General features: G+C 38.9%; 1 protein-coding gene across 4 annotated transcripts; it reads left to right on the top strand.

The window, feature by feature from the left end:
* Nucleotides 1-1186: 1186 nt before the first annotated feature.
* ocrl (OCRL inositol polyphosphate-5-phosphatase) lies at nucleotides 1187-20068 on the top strand. Of its 4 annotated transcripts, XM_023398016.2 has the most exons (24): nucleotides 1187-1667; nucleotides 2242-2321; nucleotides 4821-4912; nucleotides 5269-5307; nucleotides 5679-5792; nucleotides 7159-7356; nucleotides 7526-7760; nucleotides 8135-8308; nucleotides 8431-8532; nucleotides 8634-8748; nucleotides 8898-9014; nucleotides 9242-9423; nucleotides 9786-9897; nucleotides 10401-10510; nucleotides 10763-10898; nucleotides 11062-11172; nucleotides 11368-11533; nucleotides 12107-12342; nucleotides 13075-13098; nucleotides 15252-15371; nucleotides 16354-16438; nucleotides 16774-16901; nucleotides 17030-17141; nucleotides 17807-20068. In XM_023398016.2, exons 1-24 carry the CDS (start codon nucleotides 1614-1616, stop codon nucleotides 17929-17931), a joined length of 2967 nt encoding a protein of 988 aa, XP_023253784.1. In that variant the 5' UTR covers nucleotides 1187-1613; the 3' UTR covers nucleotides 17932-20068. The 4 variants fall into 4 exon arrangements, with proteins under 4 accessions (XP_023253784.1, XP_087027881.1, XP_087027879.1 ...); XM_087171755.1 differs by lacking the exon at nucleotides 2242-2321 and having other exon boundaries at nucleotides 1190-1619; nucleotides 5272-5307; nucleotides 8168-8308; XM_087171753.1 differs by lacking the exon at nucleotides 2242-2321 and having other exon boundaries at nucleotides 1192-1619; nucleotides 5272-5307.
* Nucleotides 20069-20130: the final 62 nt, after the last annotated feature.

Raw genomic sequence — 20130 nt, 5'->3', positions numbered from 1 at the left:
ACCACATTGTGGACTGTAGATCTAAGAGGAAATTGAAAAATCAACTTGTTGGGAAAACAAGCTCTGCAGAGCATATGAACTCATTTAGAGATGTGTAATTAAGAAGGGTTAACCACAGGTTGCAGAGGAGGATTTGTGACTGGGAGGCCACTTTGGAAGGATGTAACGCCTGGTCTGAACTAAAGTTAAAAATAGCTCCACCTTGAGTTGCTACAACAATAAAAAGCTGCTCACACATTGATGCGCCTGTACTAATAATGAAATTTAAAATAATATATTCGTCACAGGGCCAGTATTTGGCAAAATGAGCACTTTTACTTTTGGTATTTTAAATACATTTTTCTAATAATACTTTTGTTTTCAATTAAAAAGAATTTGAAATACAGGACTTTCACTTATAATGGAGTATTTATTACATTTTTGTATTGATACTTTTACTTAAGTGAAGAATCTGAATGTTTTGAGGCACTTATACTTTAATTGAGTATTTCTATTTTAGGACACTTTATACTTATATTCCACCGCATCTCAGATGGAAATATTGTAATTTTTACTCCACCATAATTATAGTGCAGCCAAAATTAGGTACTTTTTACATACAAAACATATTACGAGCTTATAAAATATGTTCTGTTGTTTTTATCGATTAGTCTACTCAACAGCAAATACAAGTACAGCTGAAATGATTAATTGACTGACCAAAAATGAATACTTCTATGAATTATTATTATTAATTTTTCTTAGAAATGACAAATATTTTATGATTCTAGGTTTTCAAATGTGGTAATTTGGAGGTTTGGTTGGACAAAACAAGCATTGTGACAGTGTCACTCTGGGTTCTGCGGGCATTTGTCACTCTTTACTTAAAATTAAGAAACCAAACAATCAGCTGATAAATGGAGAAAATAGTCAGGTGATGAATCCATAATGAAAACAATCATTATTTGCAGCCTTATATAAGTAGATAAATTCCACCATCAAACATATGTGTCTTAGATGAGCATGACACGCATTAGCTTGAAAGACATTGGTAATTATGAATTTACCACATGATGTTGCAGATGTTCTTTGACGGTGTTTATGGGACAGGACTGAGAAGCTGCAGCCGGTCTCTGGCCAACACTCCGAGGCAGAAGGTGGCGTTATCTTTCCTCATACCACCGTTAAAAATGAAGCCAATGAAACCGAACAGACGAATAACGCGGCAGGGTGAGGGAGGGAAGAAGTGGGCAGTCCACATACCAAACTGTCTCTGCTATCTACGGTGCTGAATCCGCCGCAAACTACCTAGCTATGTAGTCCGACCAACCTGTCTCCTGACACCGAGCTGAACTCAAGAGAAGCCGGATATTTGAAGCTTTCTGCCGGTATGGCGTACACTAACTGGGATATTTCGACTTGTGCCTGTTGAAGATTGTGACCCCATCCAACAGTACCAACAACAGCTGGCTAACAAGCTAACAAGCGTTAGCAACCAACTGCTAAACAGCTGTCACACCGGAAAGGCCGTCGCTGTCGCTGCACCGGGTGGGGATTTAACTTTCCCTGCCCATAACGTTTGGACCGAACCGACAGAAAGTCGCTATAGCCACTGATAAACTGCTATTTATTTTATGTCGGTAAGAATGGATACTTCTTTGGGAATATGCAAGGAGGAGTGCTTGGCAATATCCTTTTTGAATTAAGTTATTAGGAGTCTTTTCAGTTTGCTTTAGCCCTTTGGCTAACGTTAGCCCTCAGTTAACGTTAGCAACTCGGCTAACTTGAAATCATTTGATAACAAGATACGTGAAAGTTAGCTGTATTTTAGTATCTAACAATGAAGCTAATGTGACTTTAACAACCTGATTGTTATATAGTTACAGTTACTATTTGATTCAGCTCACTACTAACTACGCCACCATGACCACCAGTGTCTTCTAATTAAACCCACTTGTTATGAACAGTCACGTTAGCCATGATTTAATTTTAATTTAGCTACAGTAGCTGCCACTGAACTGCTTTCTCTCTTATGTCACATTTGTCACATTAATTTGCCTCCTAATTTTCAATTAGCATGGCTTCTTCTAACAGATATCATCACTTCTGAGTCTCTTCTGACTAACCACACAGATACTAACTCAAAATGATAGTTAATAGCATCTGTATGCGGATAATTAAAATAAACACCTCAGTGCTTGTGATGTGTCCAAGCGCCTTTCTCATTCTCATTCACAATAATTCCTTGATTGTGCTGCTCACACTGTGAGAGGTCAGGAGCTGAGGTCTGGCCAGAAGGAGCCCAGACTACTGTCACTAATTGAGCGCAGTGGAGAGTTTATGTAAGTATCAGAGAACCTGGTGACTGAAAATTAATGTATTTCTGTCAGGCAGTGGGTAAATCCAGTGAGATGTAAATTTTTAAATTTTTTTTCATCTGAAGCATCAGCTTCCTTCAGGTTCTGCTTTATTCTGATGAAATCTAAGTTTTCGACAGCTCTGTGTGTGTTTTGAAGTTAGTTGCTGGCTGTGATAGATCTGAAGTGTCAGCGCAGGCCTCTTTATTTGGGGACTGTTTTATATTTTCAGTAGTCTTCAAATGACATGCACCAAATAGCTGTTCTGGTATTTACTAAGAACTGAAATATTGTGTTCAACATACAAATGAACTTGTGTCATGGTAGTTTCAATAGGGTGTGAACCATGATAAGGGAACACTGAATAATAGACAAGATGATTTAGATTGTACCTTTTGATTATTGTATTTTATGGCTGGTTGTCTAGTCTTATCTAATGAATAGATTTTATAGCAAGTGGCTTTAGATAAGCATTATATTGTTGGAGGCAGTTGTTGTGGCTAAATCAAATATGTAAGGTGTATTAGTAAAATACCAAAAACTGAAACATTTAGTCTTTTTCCAGATGAAAGGGCAAGAATACCTGGCCAAATGCAGCGCCTGTGCACATGAAACAAATGTTGCATCACAGAAATTTGCTGTGTCAGGTGTCCAGTTGCTGAACTGAAAGAAATTTGTTGCTGCAGGAATCATTGAATCTTCATTGACCTCCTCTTCAGAGTCAGTTATGGGATAGTCCTGACCATGGAGCTGTAGTGGTTTAGTTCGGTGTTACATCAACAGGATTTTAACCCAGGCCCTCCAGCTGATGGGGAGGGCTCTCTACACACATCACCCTACTGCCCAATCAGATTTGCTCTCAGCTGGCAGTCATCCGTCAGTCACATGTACAAAACCTGATGCTGTTTTCATGTCAGCTCTAGCATTTTTTCATTTTTGTGAACGAGGATGTTGTGGGTGACAGCAGTGGGTATGTTAAATCATCAGTTTTAGTTCTGTTTGTAACAGGTTGTGGCGTGCACTAAAGCGAGGGAGAAAGCAATTAGTCCCACCAGTAGCCAGCTCACTACCCATTATTCAGAATTCCTCCACTTAGTCCTGGACTGTAATGAGACTCACATGGGCACACAGGCTACGAGCTCAGCTAACTGTGTTAAAACCACACACACTAAACTCAGGAGCAATCCTGACAGGGAAAATAGTCAAGAGTCATGGAACTCAGGTGATATCAGGATTTCAGTTGGTGTGCCACGGATATTATAACATATCTATCATCTTATGAATATTATGTGACATAAGTTGACTGAATTGTGTGGCACAAGACACTTTTGTCTCAGGGTGAACAAAATGATAGAAGAAGCACATTATAATACAAGAGCCCTGTAGTAGATACCAGTGTGAATCTGACAGTGTTTTGTTTTTCCTGAAACTGCCTGAAGTGGTTTTTGAACTCATTTTGCATTTTTGAGCTTGTATATTAGTGTTGTTAATTAAAGATCAGTCAGTGTTGGTGAGGATGTACTTGTACCACCTGTCATCCTTGCCATTGCAGTTTTTCCTGTGTTGGCAGTCATAACAATTTATGATTTTTGAGCAGACTTTGCAGCTAAAGTTATAAACAATAGCCTCAAGAATAAACATCAAGTTGAAGCAACATACCTGAAAGTCTCAGTTAACATGGACACCAATTCTATTTCATTTATTTTATCCACCGTCTTGTGGAAGGGATATCCTCCGTCGTTTGTTGTCATGTAGCTTACAGCATCAGAAGGGCCCTTGCTGATTCTGCGTAACTGTGAGTCCCTCTGACACATTTAGTGCAGCGGAGCTGAATCATTTCCCTCTCAACAGTAATCAGACTTACCGTGCAGTGGACGGGAAATGTGGGCAGTGCCCAGTGTGCTGCTTTGACCCTGGCTGTTAGTCAGCCATTGTTAGAGCGAAATATGACCCTGCCTACATTAACTCACATCACTGATTTGAAGCTAGTTATATCGACTATTTAATGACCCAAAGCTGAGCTCCTCTCAGTTTGCTCCAGGTTCTTACAGTGGACCAAAATTTGACTGAAACAGAACGCCTGCTAGTTCATTTTGTGCCATTGTTTGCTTATTTAACGAAAATAACTGAACTGCTAATTCGACCAAAGGAGACTTTTGCATGTGGGCATGTGCAAGATTTCTGAAAATCTTAAATTCACATTTTAATCACTTGATAATTATGATCTAATCCTAATAGTACTTCCATATTGCATCTCAAATGTTCAGTTTTTCTAATATTTTCACATTGCATGCTGGATGCATGAAACACAGTTTTAATTGCAAGAGAATGGCTGTAATGAGAGAAAAAAAGAGAAATCACTGCTGCTTCTATGTCTGTCTTTGTGTTTTTAGATGTTTTTCTTAATAGTGTTAAATGATACTAAAACATCACAGAGCTGATGTTAAGTGTTGTTAAGTGAGAGTCTATGCTGTTCTCATCCAGATTGGGTGTTTTGGCCACCCCTGAAGCTGTTGTGTCTCGTCCAGTGGCTCAGCTGTCTATACCCATCAATGGTAATTTTGAAATTGTACGAGGTAAGTGACTTTTCTTTTTCTTTTTTTTTTTTACCTGTTTCGGGTATGCTTAGTATAATCAAATATCCATGATATTTGAAGTTGCCAACAGCTACAGACTATTCTCCATTTCTGTGTTTTGGACTGCACATTCTTTGAGCCCTATGTATAGTAGTGTTACTGTTGACTCAGTGTCATTGCACAATGGTTTAAAAGTGGAAGTCCAGGGGGTATTCCCTTTGCACTTGGAAGACAAAATTTTAAAAATCAGCACATGACAACTAGAGCCTGTGTATGACACCACTGTGGTTTACTACCACAACAGACCTTCACACTGCATAGGCACTTTTTAAGTTCTCGTTCCTCTTTCGTTTCAGAAGCTGAAGAAGCTTTTCTTATTGACTTCGCAGTAGATTGTAAGTATATTTTTCTTCTCTCCATATTAGATAATTCCTCTTTCGACTTGCGTTTTCAAAAAGATTACATTTTGGTCTTTCAAGTAAGCTGGAAAAAATAAAAATGTCCTGCATTGTATCAACAAGAGAGCTAAAACATGGCTATTGCAAGACGGCCCCTATTCAACCGTACTACATTTTTAGAGCATGCCCTCAGCTAAAAGTCTTTATTTGGTAGCAGACATGGGTCCTGAGTTACCAAGGCTCACTGAAAGAATGCTGAATTGGCTCATTGTTAAATCACTTTGCTTTGTATTTGAGACAGTCTGTATTTCTAATGTGCAAAGTCTGAATGTGCCCAAGATGTTTGTGTTTTCTGTACCCCTCTAAAGCCTTTGTTAGGATACGAATTAAAGGCGAAAAAGCCCCAGAGCTGCTGTTGGAACTGCAGGATGATGATCGGACTCAGACTTTCTTCGCTCAGGTGAAGAGTGCTCAGCAGCAAGGTAAGGCTCCACTGTCTTTCAACAGACCAAAGCAATTGGATGATTAATTATTTAATCACTCATCTAACATTTATTTACAGAGAGTAGATAACACCACTCGCTGATTCCCTGTGTATTCCTGCCACATTGGTGGAAGGATTAATTTTTCTGCCATTTTTTTTAAAATCAGGTCCATCTTTAAACATTCCAGCCCACCTCTGTGAATAGAGCCAGAAGGGAGTAAAGCTCGCGTCACTATGCTTTCACTATCCCATACTCATCAGTTGAATGAGCAAACTTGCGTAACAGTTTTTTCCCCACACCAAAATAAATTACTAGATGTGGCAGTGAGTCCAGTGTGCAATGACAACATCCCTGCAAAGTAGTGAGAATCTTGTGAGAGCATTTTGAATTAGTTGATGAAAAGAAACATGATATATTGGGCAAGGGTGGTGTTTGTTTTTTTGTATTATTATTTATTTTTTTTTTTGTATGTGCTGCCTTTTTCTTTTTTTAATGGATATTTGATCTATTTATGTGTTCAATATATTCAAGATATTTGGATTTTGAGGTTAAAAGCAATTGCATAGGAAGATTTGCTTCTGTAGCATGCTGAAATAAAGGATTCATTAGTAGTAGTAGTAGCAGCAGCAGCAGTATCCAAAGACAGACATGTTGGTATGAAAAATCTTTGCTAATTAATGACCTAATTAGCTTAATTAGGAGAAAACTGACTTGTGAACCAGCTTGCTCCATACATTTGCATAGTAATGAGGTACAACAGATTTTTGATAACTTTATTTTCGTATTCCTGATGACAAACTACTAGAACATACTGTACATGCTCTTTTGTCATGGAGATCATAGCAGAACATCACTTGGCCATCCAAGTGCCTCTTGTTTATGTGTATGTAAACTGTGGCTAATAATAATATGTTTTGAATCTGGATCATTGAGGGGTACTGAGTTGTAATTACTTCTATACTGAGAACCTGTTCATCCAGTTTCACTGCAACTACTATAATTTGCTGATTCATTAGTTAATAGTAGTAACATCTTGTAGTAATAGTCGTCTTCAGTTGTGTTACCAACCTCTGCTTCCTTAATGACAACATAGCTCTTGTGGGTGTTGGCTCATTTTTATCTGAGCTCATATTTACATTGAGAGAGGTCAGCTGGAACAGGATGTGAATTTACTTAAGTAAAGTCTAAGGTTTCATAATTCATATTAGCTTCATAGTGGCTTTGTTTGTTTTTCTTGAGCAAGCTGTAGCTGTTACACAATTTAAGATAATTCCTGGGATGATGTTCCTACTGTTTGAGTGAAGTTGATTTGAGCCTGGATCATTGTGTGCTTCCCTCTAACAATGTTGTTTAATCTTCTCAGTGGAATCCAAACTCACAAAATCCAAAGCGATGGAGCCCCTTGTTCCAACAACCCCGAGAGGTCCAGTCCCCATCCCACCGCAAAGAGCAAACAAGACTGTTAACTCTGTGGGCTCTGAGGGAGTTAACCCATCCAAATCTGCCAGTGCACTGCCTCCCAAACTCAACAACATCACATCAACAAATCAGACTAACACAGGTAATATACAGATACTGTGTTTCCAGGAAAATCAATCAGTTAAGAAAAAAAGATGCATAAATGATAACAAAGCCCTCACCATAACAGTTTCAGTTATAATTTCTTCCAAATTAATTTCTGTTGCTGTTAGATTGAATCCTCTGTTTTTGAACTTTCTTTTTACTTGAAGATCCAGTTCAGTCGCTTGCCTCAGACTTTGGCTTTGAAGATAACTTCAACCACACTCTCAAAGTGGAGGAAAAGAAGAACCACCAGAATCGAATAGTTGCCTCTAGGGAGCCTCCTCCTGTTCCCCCTCTACCTCCTCGCAAAGCCTCCTACACTCCATCCACTCCTCTGCCTCCTACACCAGTCTCTAAAGAGAGGGCCAAAGACAACTCCTTAATCACCAACACCAAACCAGAGTAAGTTAACCTGTCAGGACAGCAGAAACACTGGAGTCTGATATTTCATTACAAAGTATATTTATATCAGTTTAAATGGTTTAGATTTCATACAGTGGCTTCAGAAAGTATTCAGACCCCATCAATCTTTATTCCATTGTAGATTTCATTTTAAATGGATACAATTTATTAAAAATCAAACACTGAAATCTTTCATTTACAAAAGTATCCAGACCCATTGCTGTGGCACTCCAGCTTGTGGTCAGGTTTATCCTGCTTTAATTTTCCTTGATGTGTCTAGAACTTGATCTGAAGCTGATCTGATCTGTATCCCAAATTGGAATAAGCCCAAAATGTTGCTGGTGTTAAATTATACCAAATTTCTTCCATTCCAGTCATTTTAAGTCAGGGTTTGACCGTGTGGACAGGCCACCATCTTGGTGTGAGAGCCCCACCACAAACAGCATGAGACAGGCCATGTTCTCCAGCCAGGCTGGGCAAAGAGAATACCTCATCAAACACCGCCTGGGGAAGAAGGAAAACGAATATGTCGACATCCAGGACTTTAGGTGAGAGGAGCATATGTTTGATTTTGTATTTATGTGATTATGCAGGGGAACTTGTAATTCAAAAATACTGCAGATTGCTGCTTCTGCCACCACTAACCCTTCACTGTGTGTATTGTCTTTAGGTTTTTCACAGGAACGTGGAATGTGAACGGCCAGCCTCCGGACAGCACCCTTGCGCCGTGGCTCTGCTGTGACACAGAACCTCCTGATCTTTACGCTCTGGGGTCAGTAAGAATGAATTACACCACTTTTCTGACTATGAAGTTGTACAAAGTTGTCTTCTTTTCTTGCTTTAATATCACCATGACTTTGTTTATGACTTTAGTTTTCAAGAATTGGACCTGAGCACTGAAGCTTTCTTCTACATGGACTCGTCCAAGGAGCAGCTGTGGGTGGAAGCTGTGGAGAGAAGTTTGCATCCAAAAGCCAAGTACAAGAGGGTGGGTAGGAGAAATGCCTCCTTAGAATTAAATCAGTACTTTCTAGGACTGTTGGATCTTCGTGTTGATGAAAGCATGATTTGCATGTTAGTAGGACACATGGAAAAGGCACTAACTTGTTTTGTTTTTTTTAATTTGTATTTCTACAGGTTCGGATCATACGACTAGTTGGGATGATGCTTGTTGTCTTTGTCAAAAAGAATCTCAAGAATCACATTAAAGAAGTGGCTGCAGAGCACGTGGGGACAGGAATCATGGGGAAAATGGTTTGTACACATGAAATTTAGACCAACTGCTTCAACTAATAAAATAATAAAAGGTTTTTTTTGCAGTATTTACTGTAAACTGCACTTGACGTCTGTTTGATTTATGTAATATTAAACATGTTTATTCCTGCATTAATTTGCCTAAATTAAAACAAGTGGCTGTTTAGATGTCAAACTGACATCCTGTGTTATTTTTCTTTTATTTAAATATCTTTTTTTCTTTGCAGGGGAACAAAGGAGGTGTGGCAGTGAGGTTTGTTTTCCACAACACTAGTTTCTGCATCGTAAACTCACATCTAGCAGCACATGTGGAAGACTTTGAGCGCCGCAACCAGGACTACAAAGACATATGTGCCCGCATGACCTTCCACTTACTGGAGCACCCCCCTCTCAGTATCGTCAAGCATGAGTGAGTTCCTCCGTCATTCACGTTCAGTGAGAACAGCTCTGGATGAATGTGCAAAGTCTGATTTCACACTCATTGGTTGTATTTGTATCGTCAGTCTGAGGTTATATTCACATCTGACTGTAACTGATTTGTTTTATTATTTTATTTTTTACATACAAAGATGATTTTTTTTCATAATTTCCAGTATTTTGCAAAAGTTCTTATTACTTAAAACACTAACTTAGTCAGTGTTACTGTCTTCACTAGCTTTACAAACATACAGACTACAGTTTTTCTTGACTTGATCTTACTGTTTGTGAGGATAATCATATTCACTATAAAGTTGTGCGTGTATTAATTCTCTGTCTCTTTTTGTGTTTCAGTGTTGTAATCTGGCTTGGGGATTTAAATTATCGTCTGTTCATGTACGATGCGTCTGAAGTCAAACAGCTCATTGCTCAGAACGAGCTAAAGAGGCTTCAGGAGGTTGATCAGGTGAGTCTGTGTTTTCTCTACATTTATTTGTTGTTCACTGACAAGCAACAGCTGAAAGAAGAAACAAGAATTTTGACTGTACTTTTAGCTAAATACAGATGTATTGCCCCTTATTACAGCTTGTGTGTCTATAATTGCCTACAGTTTTAAAAGTGTTGAATAATTTACCACATGAGTGAGTTTGACATAAAATAATTGAGTTTTGGACTTTTGTAAGGCTCTTAGGCTGTAACTCTAGTGTAGCTGCACAGTATAGGAAACTATGGTAAAATATGCTTGTTTGTATCAGTCATCTGCACTTGAGTTTGGAAATACTCTGGTGTGAAATGTTACCTAAGTATTGCAAACATCATTGTTACATGTGTTTAGGATTACTGTAATTTGTTATGATTACCTCATTAACTCAGTTTATTGTGACCGTAATTAAGGATTCAGTAATGAAGGATTTAGTTTTTAGTTTTCAGCAACTAATACTTGACAATGTTGCCACTTTTTATGTGTAGCTGAACATTCAGAGGCAGACAAAGAGAGCCTTCACAGACTTCATGGAGGGAGAGATTAACTTCACTCCCACGTACAAGTATGACCCCAAAACAGATCGATGGGACTCGAGGTAAAAACATATCCCTGTATTGTATCTGTTTTTTTAATGATTGAATACACAACTTACTCCAGGATTTGTACTGCTTTTGCCAACTTGTCCTCGCTTTTTCTTCTTTGGAATCCTGATTACATTTTGCGAGTAAGGAAGCCTTTTCTGGCCTTTTCCGGCTTTATCATTACACTAACAGAGTCAGCAGTACTACATGTGAGTCTGATGTCTGACCCATGACTTTGCCAATGAAAATGCAACTGTTTCCTGCAGTGGGAAGTGCCGTGTTCCGGCGTGGTGTGATAGAATTCTTTGGAGGGGCAACAATGTCAAGCAGCAAAAATACCGAAGTCACATGGAGCTGCAAACAAGTGATCACAAGCCCGTTAGCTCCCTTTTCAGTATAGGGGTAAGACTCTATATTGTCAAATAAAACACCTTAAACTGAAACTTTGGTTAAAACATGCAAGGTTACGATATTAATTGTGAGAATATGTAAGAGTTTGATATAATGAATACTTTTTTATTGATTTAAAATCAATAAATGTGTAACAAATGTGTTTGTGTAACAGGTGAAGGTTGTAAATGAGCAGCGACACAAAAAGGTGTTTGAGGAGATTGTTCGAGCGATGGACAGAATGGAGAATGATTTCCTTCCATCTGTATCTCTGAGCAGGAGGGAGGTAAGAATGAAGTCCTCACATACACATGGGCTGATCATAATAAACATCTGTATTATGTTTCCTCATCCTGATATAAAATCAGACACTAATTACTTTTAAAAAATCAAAAACCAAGTAGTCTATGGTAGTCTGTTTTGTAGGATGAAGTTACTGAGAGTCTGTTATTAATGTTTCTTCTTTTTCCTTGTCCTTCAGTTTACATTTGAGAATGTCAAATTCCGGCAGCTTCAGAAGCAGCGCTTCCTGATAACAAATGACGGGCAGGTCCCCTGTCATTTTGCCTTCATCCCCAAACTCAATGACTCACAATATTGCAAGCCTTGGCTGCGTGCCGAGCCTAGTGATGGATTCTTAGAGCCCAGTAAGTCCTTTTATCTTAATTAGTCCCTTGTGTTTTGGCTTGTTACCTCAAATTGTAGATATCTAATTATGTAATATCTTACTTATTGGAAATGCAAATGGGATATTATAAATTTAGTAGTGTCTTAAGGACATCTTTGTACTGTAGCATGTTTACCACTGAATATTGTGAAAAATCAAACTAGAGTGACTTTTCACAATATTCAAAAAAATTAGGTGTTTTCAAATTGTGGAATTCTCATTTGCAGTATTTTTTCAAATTAATTTACAATGCAAAGGAGTAACAAAGACTAACAGCTTGTCTGATTCCTCAGTGTGCTAATTCCCCTCACATTTGTAAAGTTTTTCTACCCTCATTTGTGAATGTATAACAAGACAACTAGTAGGGAAAAGTGGATGATTAGTGCTCCTGACAATAACAGATAAATAAGGCACAGTTCAAAATATGCATGTTTCCTTGCAAGATGATGTTCCTTTAGTTTGCAATAAAGAAACAGTGCAGAGGCAGCTCCTCTGACAATGTTCTCATTATGCTTCTCACAAAGTTTCTCTGTGAACTTTTCTTCCCGAACAGCTGAGACCCTGGAGATCTATCTGGAAGTTTATGTCAGTAAAGACTCAGTCACACTGCTGAACTCTGCAGAGGACGCCATCGAGGACATTCTGGTGCTCCATCTGGACCGTGGCAAAGACTACTTCATTACCATCTCTGGCAAATACCTGCCCAGCTGCTTTGGCACCTCGCTGGAGACTCTGTGCCGCATGAAGAAGCCCATCAGGGAGATCCCCATCACCAAACTCATTGACCTGGTGAGGGAAAGCTAATACAGTGGTCATGAAGCTAAAAATACAGTCAGAACAATTTAAAGTAGTAGGTTTAGTGAACAAAGGCATATTTTCCTCAGATTAGTTGAAACCCTGATTGTGACACCTAAGCTTTCCTATGCACAGAGGCGTTCAGCTCAGATTGTAATCTGATGGCTGTTCCTCACTCTGGCTTCACCACCTGAAACCTGGGCGGGGACACGTGAGGACTTGTTCATTCCCTTAGGGTAAACTCAGTCACAGAGAGCACCTATATTTGGAGAGCATAAAATGTCTGTATATTTCTGGCCATGAGGGGCCAAGGGAACGAGGAAGTGGCAAAAACATAGGAAGGGAGCTCCTAAAGAACAGGCAAAACTGACTCAGGTTAGACCCACTTTAGCCATTAGACTCCTCTGGTCTTAACATGATCACTTCTGTCTGCTTCTGTAGTGCTATTTTTGACTTAATCTGATTTTTCTTTGGAATATAGTGTTACTATCATTCAGCACTCCTTTATTTCTACTAAACTGTCCCATTTTCATTCTAGCCTGGTGTATTTGATCAAATGATTTATGCAAAAACAATCCATAATCTCTCTACTTTCTTGATTGTGTTTATACATAGCACTTCTATCTACTTTCTTCTTTCTTCTTTTGTTTCCCTTCATCGCCTCTCGTTGCCTTGATCATTCCTTTCCAACTCTTCACTGTGGTTGTGGGCTGACTTCTTGCTCAGGGAGAGGACAGCTACATGGAAAAGGTAAAATATTAACACTGATACTGATCAGGTCAGAACAGGGTCAATGTATCTGTAGACTTCTGAGGTCAGGTATTTGCTTTATGACACTTTATTGACGCCCTCAATTGTTCACATCAAAAAAAGAATCTGGTTCAGGTATTTTTAGAATCAGGCATATAACAACAAACAACTTTGACCTTAAAGATTCAAATACTACAGTACAAATTTTCCTTAAGTCATTGGACCATTAACTTGTTATTCTGTTGCCCAACAAGGTGAAATGAAAAATTTCTTTATTTGCTTTCTGAGAGTTAGATGAGAAGTTTGAAACCAATTTCATGTCTGTATGTTAAGTATGGAGTGAGAGCTGGGAGGTGATTCGGCTAACTTGGCATAAAGACTGAAAATCAGAGGGAAACAGCTAGACACGTCTAAAAGTCATACATATACTTACAACACCTCCAAGTGTGGTTCAGCCTAAAAACGGCCCTGTGGTAAAACAGTGAAAGGGGCTGTGTTGCTTCTGGCACCAGTGAGACAAGATATCCAATACAGGAAGTCTGAGTTACAGGAAGTTTGAGTAACAGATCCATGAATGTGAAGGCTTATCAGATACCAAAACCCTGCAGAGTGGGTTATAGTGCTCTGGCACAGGGTTTTATGACTCTGGAAAGTCGTGTTGGTGGCAGTTATTTAATCTTTCGTCGTGAGTATCGTGACGCAAACAATACAACAGTGTTCACGTTACAAAGTAATCTAAATATTTGATTGCAGTGCCTTGCTGAATGATGTTACAGTGCAGTCTGTGTAAAGCTGAGCCATACTCAACTTTGATAGAATGTCTGTGGACAAACAGAAATACAAGCACAACAATTTGTGATTTTTCAGTGGAGGTATGTGCTTCAACTATTTCTTTGGTAAGTTTTAGAAGTGTTGGTAGGTGTATTTTTGACTGTAGAGAGAGCCAGGCTATTTTCCCCCTGCTTCAAGTCTTTACGCCAAGCTATGCTAACCACCTCCTGGGTTCAGCTCCATACATGAGGTACAGACACAAAAGTGGTATCAAACCTCTCGTCTAATACTCGCAAAGTCAGAAAGGATGTAAGCATATTACCTAAATGTTGAACTATTCTTTTAAGGTACAGTCCTGTTCAGCTACAATATTGCACACTGAAACTTTACTGCTGTTTACAACTGTTACAATGTAGTTGTACAAGCTAATATGAAAACTGAATCAGTGTATACTCACCCTACATTTCAGAAAGCTGACAAGGCTATCACAGACCAGACCAGACCAGTTTAGTTAATCTGTATGTGTGGATCAGTCAGCCATTAAATCTCCCCTCACCCACTTAGAACAGAGTGCACCAGTCCAGTGAAAGTTAGACACACACACACACACTAAATCTCATTTCACAGCAGGTCACCCTGCACAGTTCCTTCATACACATGATTAAAGCTAATGAGAAGTATTAGATTCTGTTCAGCTAAGCTCAGACACTCATTTGAAGCCTGGCGACAAATCTCTTCTTCCATTTGATAACTTGTTACTGAAACAAAATAGCTGCATGAGTGAACACCGAGTCATTCAGAATATATATTTTTCCCCGTTCCTTTACAATGTAGCAGGTTAATAAATTTTATGTAACAGCTTTCTTGGATTTGAACCCCCCCCCCCCCGGAAGTTTCTTCACACTGTAAATATCCTTAAGGATCACAGGAAAAGCTTTTGTGTGTTAAAACATTTTAAAGAATATCATATTAGTTCTGCATGTTCGCATCATCCCCCATTAAAGGCCTACTCCAGTCTCTGCTGCCTTAATGTGCAGCCTCAATAGCTGTGGTTATTTTTGGATGTCTCTCATGAGTCTCGGGGATCCATTTGCAGAGACAAAAAGAATGTGATATCCAGCTCTTAGTAAAATGGCTCTCCTTCAAGTTTCCAGACCCCTGACTGCTGCTCCTACTCCATCACTAATTGATCAGATGTGTAATGTGCAGTCATCCCAGTAGTCACTGTTACACTTGATCAAAGCAGTATGACCCGCATAGTATGGGCAATAATGTCATGTATTCAGATCATTTTTCCGGTATTTTTATTACTGGAAATTACTGGATCTAATGTCTCTGCTACAATTTGTCAATGTAAAACATAGGGATTTTTCTCCTATCAGGAAAAGTCAAAGATGAACTTCCTGATGGTGGATGGTGCGAGTACTGAGGACAAACCTCTAAAGATCCCCAAGGAGGTGTGGATTCTGGTCAACCACCTCTTCACCAAGTCCTGTGATCAGGTGAGAAGCCGCCAACTAATAACACAGTTGTAAAAATGGTAAAACTGCTGAACTGTGAAGGAGAGGGATGTAGTTTTTGGCTGGAATGCAGTGATGTCATGAATTGAAAGTAGTTGTTCACAGCGGTTTTCAACTACGTCCTCAGTTTCACACATTGACCATACACAGCCCACTCATACACTAGGTTTTGACTTAGTCTTCTTTGAGTAATTGTTGTGATGTTAAGTTGACTTTTGTAACTTTTAAGCAAGTGTAGTACCTGTCTGAGCTTTCATGTTTTCTTCAGAGGAGTAATACATGTGAATACCGCCTATTGTGTAATATATTTTTATATTTTCTAGTATTTTTCACACAAGTACTTTTGAGTTCATGCTATGATAATATTTTTAAAATGCCTTTTGGTGCTTTTAGAGTCCAAGAGGTTTAGTGGATAGATGCATTTATTGTTCATTCCACTAAATGACAATGGTCTAATTACTGTAATACTTAAAATCCCGTGTAGTCTAGTCTTATATCATAATACCAGCTTTATAATCCATGTACTTATATTGTGCAACATGTTGTATTATGCACCTTATGTTGTAACACTTGAGGTATGTTCAGGCACAAAAGTGAAGGGAGTTTTTGTTTTGTATCATTCATGCAAATTTGACCACTGGATCATTTGTGCAGCCTGTGGTGATTTGCCCCAAACTGCTGATGTACCGGTTTCCCTCCTGACTCTCATTTTACCTCTTGTCTCTGCATGTTCATGAAGAAGATCAATAAAGGCCTGGAATACAAGGCAATTTTTTTTCACCTGAGTTGATAACATTTTCACACTGCCCTGGGCAAATTTGCATTTAATGGCATTGTTCCATTAACTTTTCATGTAATTGGACCGCCTCTAAAACTCGCCTCACTTCGTGTCTGCACACATGTTAGATGGGTTCTTGTGAGAACTATTTTAAATGTTCCACATTTGTCTTTGTATGTCTCTCAGGAGGACCTGTTCCAGACACCAGGGTTACAGGAAGAGCTGCAGAGCATCATCGACTGTCTGGACACCAGCATCCCAGACACCATCCGTATCCTCGTTTATGAAGCCAGTCACTGGCCCACATTTCACCGAGACCCAGTCTGGCAATCACTGCAAATAAAATTACATCATACATTCATCATACTTACTCAGTTAACACATTGACCCTGTTGTGTCTTGGTCATTAGAGTGAGTTGGTATGACCATGTTGGTGATAACAGTAATAATAATAATGGTCAGGTGACACTGTGATGTCCACATTGAGCGAAAAGGGTTATTTTAGATGACTTTGTTAGGCTTTGAAGATGATCAAATGGAAAATTTGTGGTCCAAGGCACACGTCCAGCCCCATGTTTGCTTATTCTTCCCTAACTCATCACGTAGCTGGTTGTAACCACTCTGTAGCTGAGGCTCTGTTGATCTTCTTGGAGGCCTTGCCGGAGCCAGTGGTGTGTTATGAGCTCTACCAAAGGTGCCTAGACTGCGCTCATGACAGCCGCCTCTGCAAACAGGTACAGTGATCACTAGTTGTTTGTGTTTAGACTGCAAAATATGACGTATAGCAACTTTAGGAAATGTGTGAATTGTGTGAATGCATTTTTCTATATGACTAATCTGTCTGCACTTTGATGAATTACAGTTGATCTCCCAGTTGCCCCGGGCTCACCGCAACGTGTTTCGCTACTTAATGGCCTTTCTAAAGGAGCTTCTCAAGCACTCACACAACAACAACCTAACAGCCAGCCTCATAGGTATGACATAGACAGCTCCTATCTTATGGTTACCATACTTTGCTTAGTAAACAGTTTAGTTAATTAGTTATCAAGTATGTTTAATATTTAAAATATTTAGCCTACAGCCTGACTGTACCAGATTTTTCTTTTAGACTATTCGGATGTGGATGCTGTATAGTTTAAAAATAGTCATCATAATAATAATCAATAATAATAATAATAAAGGCAGCTTTTTGATACAGATTTCTTTTTTAGAGATGTGTGACCATTAAATTTACGTAGCATGACTTTTTACAGTTGAGAAGTTCTGAAATGATGCCCAGCCGCAACTGTCCTCTTCACCTTAAATACATTCACAGGCAAAAGATAATGGAATTTAATTAACCTGCCTTTAAAGGTCACCACTAAATAGTAGCAGCGTTGTGGAAGATACAGTTGGTATTTTAGAGCATTACTTAATCTTATGTTCTGGCAGTCGGGCATTTTACTCGGCATCTTTATGGTAGCCATCCCACTAAATATCCTACTAATGTGACATGAATGTTTACTGAATGTTGAACTGCTTATATCGACTCTACTGATCAGAGAGCATGTGCTATTGTTTTCAGGTGTTTAGCTTGATAGAAGACAAAGTTAAAAAGTCTTTTTATATTTAGTTAAGCATTTTTCTTCTTGTATTTTAGCTACCCTCTTTGCCAGCCTCCTTATCCGTCCACCTCCCAACCTGGTGGGCAGGCAGACATCGCACGAGCGGCAGAAAGCCATCGACTTCATTCTGGGTTTCCTCATGGCGGGAGACGAGGAGTAAGCGAGGTCAAGGGACCCTCATGGCATCAGTCGGGTTCGGAATTTAATTCCCAATCTGGCCCAATTTTGGCACAAGACCTGGACCTCTAGGACACTGTGTAACATGATCCACTTGGTATTTTGTCATCTTTTGGAGACCAATGCAACTGTTCTGCACCCTACCTGTCACAAATTCCCATGATAGAGGTACCCCAGACTTGAATTAGAACTGTGATGATTTTGCCAAGTGTCATATCTTCATTAATAGTATGACCACTCACTGGATTTGGGAGCACTTGGCAGAGGTTTGGACCGATGCCTACGCACTTTCTGATGACCTAAAGGACCTGTGCCTCGAGACTAGAGTTGTCCTCGTCCTCAGCTGACGCTCCTTATTGTAGGTGCTCATGCCAAAATCACCCCTGAACAGTGAGTGGTATGAATGTGAAAACACTATGTATCCGTAGATACTAAGAAAAAGACTCAGTTACACTAAAGAAAAGGAAACTCCTGATGTTTGATGAAGTAGACTGAATACAAGTATACTATTGAAATCATTAAATAGTTTGAAATGGGTTAATCGTTAAAAACTGTCACTAAGAATGTTTAAGCTTAAGATAAATCATGACAATCATTCATTTTGCAGCATTTTAGTTGAGGGGGACAACGTTAAGATATCTGAAAGAATTATTTCTTATGTTCATTGTACTTTAACTGTTATTTATATATTTTTTTTCTTTCAAGTTTGCACCACCTGAACAGTTTTTGTTTCTTATTACCGTACGGTTTATTTTCATTGCATTGTTTTAAAAACGTTTTCATTGGAAATATTCATCAGTTGTTTTTATCATCCTGTTATAGAAAACTCTTTGTCGTGAGTGTGTGCTGTGTTTTTGTGTAACTTCAGCCGTGAGCCTTACATCTCGTTTTGCTAGTTCCTCTTGAGTTACAAAACAAGTCTGTTAACACACTAACTTCCTGGTCAACCAGAATCGAGTGAAGAGTCACCCTCTGTGGTTCTCGATGTCTTAAATGGTGTAAATACTGCAGTGATCGTTACATGGGTATTTGACTGTTGGTATGGTGGTGCAAATCTGTGATGGTGTCTACAGTCTGTCATGTTTGTCATGAAAGTGGTAATGTTAATGTCTGTGTTTGTTTACATGTCTTTTTCCTCACTTCTGCCTCATCTGAAAGCTCATTATTCATCGTTTTACGCCTGTGTGATGCCAAGACACAGCCGTTGTGTTCCTTATAGTAAATCCAGATGAGTAATACTTATTTTAAGTGATGCAGCATTTTCTGGGTGCAAGATTTAATGGCTCATTACTCTGCAGGATACAGCCTGTCTTTGTGCAACTTTCTCATTTGTGCCACAGAGGTTTTATTTTTTTCCCCTAGTCACTGTTGCAAAACCTGTCATGGTTATTGAAATAAGGAACTTCTGTGCTGTGTAGAATGAACAGTATTTCCTATTTAACAGTTTTTCCCAGTAGATGTCAGCATTAGCTTTCACAGTTGACAAGAATATTCACATTTATGAAAGTGATTTACTTTGCTCAGTATTTCCTGCAGTGTAGTAATGCCGGAAAACCCCATAGATTTTCTCCTCAGATGCTCCAGGAACTTCAAAATATTTTATCGTTGGACACGATGTGAGCACATGACATAATGTGACAACACTGACAATCATGGCACTAAAAAGGATAAGCCTGTTGGCCTGAGTTGCTCCTTTCTTGCATAGTTTATTCTGCCTTATTGCCATCGGAGCACTAGATTCTTCTGTTGGCCTTAACTGAAATGAGCTTTGCCAAAATGTGGCTTGGGCCTGAAGGAATAGTTCCTGGTGATTCAGATGTGGGAGAACCATTATACAATAGCATTTAGTTATTCACTTTTGTCTGTAGAAATATTACCCTCATCATGTCAAACAGAAAAATCAGTATAATCAATAACCTCTGATTTTAAGTGTTGTCTTATGCCACCGTACCAACTGATGTATTTGTGTGGATTCATTGTGCTTTTTGTCTTCAGTTTCTGTTCATAAAAATTAAGGTACATTTAAAGGTACGCAAGGAAACACTTGCTCCTGTTTTCAACTTTGCAGATTTTTTGGTACTTTTAATTTATTTAACAGAAATAAAACTATGTATAAAGTTCTTTTGTGTTTCTGTTCAACATAAATTTGTGGGAATCTTGTTTACCTCTTAATTTTAAGAAC

This window comes from Seriola lalandi, unplaced genomic scaffold (genome assembly GCF_002814215.2).
Source record: "Seriola lalandi dorsalis isolate HSWRI2012SDOR001 ecotype SW California unplaced genomic scaffold, Sedor1 jcf7180002054972, whole genome shotgun sequence".
Classification (NCBI taxonomy): Eukaryota; Metazoa; Chordata; class Actinopteri; order Carangiformes; family Carangidae; genus Seriola; species Seriola lalandi.
This window is presented reverse-complemented; position numbering and strand designations above follow the sequence as displayed.